Here is a 5,000-nt window from a genome sequence, read left to right as displayed (position 1 = left end):
ATAAATATATATATATATATATAGAACGTTCATTTTGGAAAAATCGATGCGCTTTGATATATAATAGAAATAAGTAGCGAAGAAAAAGAAAAAAGAAAAAGGAAAAAAAAAAGATTATTACGAAAGATTTTATTGATAAAAATGATCGAAGATTTTAGAGCACAATCGCGACTTAAATAAACACGAGGCAACGAATCTCTGCATGACACACGATCGATCTTTTCTCCATTTTTTATTTTTTACTTTATATTTTCTTTTATTTATTTATTTATTTATTTATTTATTTATTTATTTATATTTTTTTTTATTTTACTTTGTTCTTCTTTTTTTTTTTTTTTCATAGGAACGCGACGATTCGCAGGAGAAGCGGCAAGCTTATGTATATATATATATATAAAAAAAAAAAAAAATATATATATAAAAAACGACACATTCTATAGTAAATAGGAATTGAAAAGGGAAATATATATATAAAAAAAAAAGAAAAAAAAAAAAGAAATAAATAAAAAAAGAGAAAAAAATTTAGACAGTAAGAGAGAGGGAGAATAATTTCGACATGATCATTTTTTTGTCTTTCTTTTTTTCTTTTTTTTTTTCCATCGTTAAAGGTGAAATAATGCTTCATAACCTGCGGCGTTATTCATATCAAAATGGGGCGGGGGGTGGTGGTGGGCCAATCGACGGTGGACAGACACAGTCGGACGCAAGAGGGGGGGGGGGTAGAGGTCAAAAAGAAAAAAACAAAAAAGAGAGAAAAGAAACGAATCCTCGCGTTCCAGAATATTTTGCACGAAAAATATGTAAATTTAAATGGTACTTCTTAAGTCGTGACATACAAAATTGAGGAAAAATAGTATAAGAGATAGATGTTCTCACCTTATGTTTATTTGATTTTATTTTTTATTTTATTATTATTATTATTATTTTTTCTTTTTTTTTGTTTCATTTTGTTCTTTCTTTTTATCCGCTTCGTTTTCGTTTCCGTTAAAATTTTTTTCCTTCTCAAAGATTTCCTACGAATTTAAAAGATTTATATTTTTTTTCCTCATACTTTTTTTTTCCTCTCTATATTTTTTTACCATTGCCAGATATATTTATTTATTTATTTATTTATTTATATTTAATGGGAGAGGGGGAGAGAGAGAGAGAGAGAGAGAGAGAGAAAGATAAATATTAACTGTTCAGCATAAGCTAACGAGCTTCTCTTGAGATTTTCGATGGACGACGACAAGGACAATTTTATTCTCCAAGAGATCAAAGTTTTTCTTTTCAATGTGATTTTTTTCTTTTTCTTTTTTTTTTTTTTTGTTTGTTTTGTTTCGTTTTGTTACCTTCACGTGTGGATTTTTTCACGTGTATATTTTTTCACGTGTACGAGTTCGTACGATATTCCTTTCTTTCTTTCTTTCTTTCTTTCATTTTCTCTCTTTGTCTCTCATGGTTTCTCTTATTCAATTTGGTCTAATTAAGAAAGAAGAGAGACCAATCGATTGTAATCACGACTTAAGATGTACCAACGAACAAAGCTTCGCTCGACATGTTCTGCAAAGAAGGCTTCAAAATTAAAGGTGAATTTGAATAATGAAAAGTCACAGTGGACATTACCTTCCTCGAGGCCTTCATCGCCGTCGCTCATCAATTCATCGTCCGAGCATATGTTCAGTACGTTCACTAGCATCTCTGTGACTGGAAACAAAAAGAAAAAACAGAGGAAGAAGGAGAAGACGAAGAAAAAAATTGAAAGGAAAGAAATGAAAAGAAAGATGTCAATTATAGAAAAAAAAGAAAAAAGAAAAAATAAAAGTAAGTAAATTTGCACTCGTGAAATTATTATTATTTTTGCTTTTCTTCAATTCAATTCAATTTACTTATTTATATTTTTTTTCTAATTTTGTTTGTCGTCGTCGTTGTCGTTGTATTCGCCGATATATATTTTTTACTTTTGTAAAAAGTAAAAAATTATTATTTTCGATATAAAGAAGAAGGAAAAAGAAAACAAAAAAAGAAAATAGGAACAAAGAAAGTTAATTTTACCTTTTTCACCAACGAACGGTAAAGACCACGTAAAAACGTCCATAAAGTTGGGTAACCAATATGGATGAGGCGAACAGTTGAATTGCCTGATGTTCATTACGTTATTTTCGTATTTCAATACGGCTGCCTGAAACAAAAGAATTTTTTTTTCCTTTTTTTTCTTTCTTTCTTTCTTTTTTTTTTTTTTTTCTTTTCTTTTCTTTTCTTTCTTCTTTTTTGGAGGAGAGAGCCGCTGATTCCTTTGATCAAAACAAAAACCTTTTTACAATATAATAATATATCCTCCCTTTCGACTTGAATTAATTCTTCATTTCTTTGTAATCTACATATTCACAGCTGATTTTTTTGCCATAACGCCGAATACTCAGGATACACATTTCATTTATTAGTGTTATCTAGAAAAAAAAAAAGAAAAAAAAAAAAAACAAGGAAGTACGAATGAATGAATTATTTCATTTACGAAGTCGTCGGCCATTTCTCTCTTCTTTTTTTTCTTTTTTTTTTTTTTTACGAGAATCATTAACAATAATATTTTTCCACTGTATATAGATATTCGTACGTAAAAAAAAAAAAAAAAAAAAAAAAAAAAAAAAAAAAAAAAAAAAAAAAAAAAAAAAAAAAACTTCGTAAATTAAAATATAAAAGGGAGTTAATATATTTTCATAATTTGATATTACATTAATATACTCGATTGATATTAATTATTTTAATAATTTGATGAATAATTCGATTGCTTTTTATAAAATTGTTATGTAATAAATTTTAAAAAGGACAGAAAGAAAAATAAATTGTTATTAACGGACGTTACGTTGTTGTATCAAATGAAAAATTTGACGGAGAAAATAAATTTGCAAATTTGCTAATCTAAAAATTGCCATTATATTCTGATAATATTTATTACCTTAATAATCCATCGTATCAGCGATCGTTACGTATATATCATTAGAAGCAAATTTTAAAGAGTAAAAGTGATCGATCGATTGATGCGCTCGCGTGCATGTATATGTGTGATAATAAATATATAAGTAAATAAAAAAAAAAAAAAAAAAAAAAAAAGAAAAAGAAAAAAAAAACATAATTATCAAAGATATATGAAGGTAGTTGTACCTATATATTATAATGTTATCGTAAGAAAAATTATAAAAATAATAAATAAATTTGATAGAACGGAAATTGAAAATTTGAATGATTCGTGAAATTTCTCTTTAATATATGGATTAATATTTATTATCTTTTAATAAACGCAATATGATTGATACTTACGTATTTAGTTACGCTATGTAACAAGATAAATTTTTAAAGTAAATGAATTCGATTGATACGCGTGTATGCGCTAAATAAATAAATAAATAAATAAATAAATAATTAAAATAATTTTGAAATTTGTTTAATTATATCAGATTATAAATTATTATGGAAATCTGTTACCTTGTTGTTGTAAACGTCGAGATAATTAGGCGCACTAAAGATGGTTATTAGCGATGGGAAGCCCGTCGTTTGAGATTTTCGATACATACGATATCCCGCGTCCTGTGCTTCATGCGCTCTTATGATGCTGAGCAGATTATTGGTCTGCAGGAAGTCGCAACACGCGGCGTAACTGTAACATAGAGATTAGATAGTTTAGATAGATCGTCTCGAATTCCGACGTTCGAGAGTTCACCGGATATAGATGGAGAGACAACTTCCGAGTGTTTTCGATTAAATCCGAGGTCAAATGGAACGAGAACATTTTCACGTGAAATGTATCATTTGCGACAAAATGACTGTAACCATTTCGAAAAAGAAAAAAAGAAAACGCTTTTTTTCCAACTTCGAAATCGCGTTTTATTAAAATAATATTTAATATTACGTACAATTCGATTTAACACATGTCTTAGATAGGAATCTTTTTTATCGATTTTTTCTTTCTTTTTCTTTTTTTTCCCCCCTTTCGATTTCTCGTCAATTCTACGAATTTTGAAAATGTTCTAAATGGATTGCTTTATAAGTTTTTTTTTTCTTTTCCTTTTACCTTTCTCCTTGCTGTATTCTCTCTTTTATTTTTTTTTTTTTTTTTTTTTTTTTTTTTTTTTTTTTTTTTTTTTTATTAGAAATATTAAAGCAACATATTATATCGTATCTAATTTTCACGAGTAATTATTATGATGTTATGAAATAAAGCCACGTCATTCTATCCCCCGTAAGATATTAATCCCATCGATTTCGCGCGTATTATAAATTTATCTTAATTTTAACACTTTATATTTTTTTTCTTCCTTCCTTCCTTCCTTTCTTTCTTTCTTTCTTTCTTTCTTTCATCATTTTTTATATGCATTTAAGTCTTTTGCAAAAAGATATTAATTACATTCAACGTGATACGTATTATATTATATCTGAAATTTTTATATCCTCATTTAATATATTTAAAATATTTAAAAACGGTGTCACGGTGTACGTACGTCATACGAACTACGATATAAATATCGTAGGAAGACAATATAATTTTTGAACGTAAAGAAATTTATTTTACCTTTTATGATCATTTTATAAGATGGATAAAATTATTCGCTTGCGAGCTGGCTCGCGTGTTCGTCACAGACGATAATAGTAATAACAATAATAGTAATAGTAGTAGTAGTAGTAGTAGTAGTAGTAGTAGTATTAATAGTAGTATTAGTAGTAGTAGGACTACTTGAGAGTTTTCATCGATGGTTTTGCCTCTCTCGTTCCTCTCGTCGTTATCAACCGTGTCAAAGAAAGACGAAACAAGTGAACCAGAAAGTCAGAGAGAGAGAGAGAGAGATAGAGATAGAAGAGACCGTATAGTAAGCCGTGAAACAATTTCGACGTCGCAAAGTGTTAGTTTCGAACGTTTGGACGCAAAACTTCCTCCTCCTATTTGAGAAACTCTCAAGTCAGTGCTAACGTGTGTCAGAAGCAGTGGTTCTCAAACCACTTTTCAAATTGGTTCTACGATAAAGTCT

At 28.2% G+C, this 5,000-nt stretch overlaps 1 protein-coding gene across 8 annotated transcripts in view; it reads right to left on the bottom strand.

Moving 5' to 3' along the window:
- The window catches only part of LOC124424182 (serine/threonine-protein phosphatase 2B catalytic subunit 2-like), a 200,123-nt gene that overhangs the window by 22,290 nt on the left and 172,833 nt on the right, over positions 1-5,000 (bottom strand). For all 8 annotated transcript variants that reach the window (XR_006942245.1, XR_006942246.1, XM_046962879.1 and 5 more), the window contains 3 exons: positions 3,463-3,634; positions 2,035-2,161; positions 1,606-1,686 (listed from right to left, as the gene is read on the bottom strand). Coding sequence is in view for 6 of the 8 variants with exons in the window: in XM_046962879.1 (XP_046818835.1) it covers positions 1,606-1,686; positions 2,035-2,161; positions 3,463-3,634 (380 nt within the window). In the remaining 2 variants the exon portion in view is untranslated. The remainder of the gene's footprint in view (positions 1-1,605; positions 1,687-2,034; positions 2,162-3,462; positions 3,635-5,000) is intronic.

This window comes from Vespa crabro, chromosome 5 (assembly GCF_910589235.1).
Source record: "Vespa crabro chromosome 5, iyVesCrab1.2, whole genome shotgun sequence".
NCBI lineage: Eukaryota > Metazoa > Arthropoda > Insecta > Hymenoptera > Vespidae > Vespa > Vespa crabro.
Note: the sequence above shows the minus strand (reverse complement) of the source record. Positions and strands in the feature narration are given on the sequence as shown.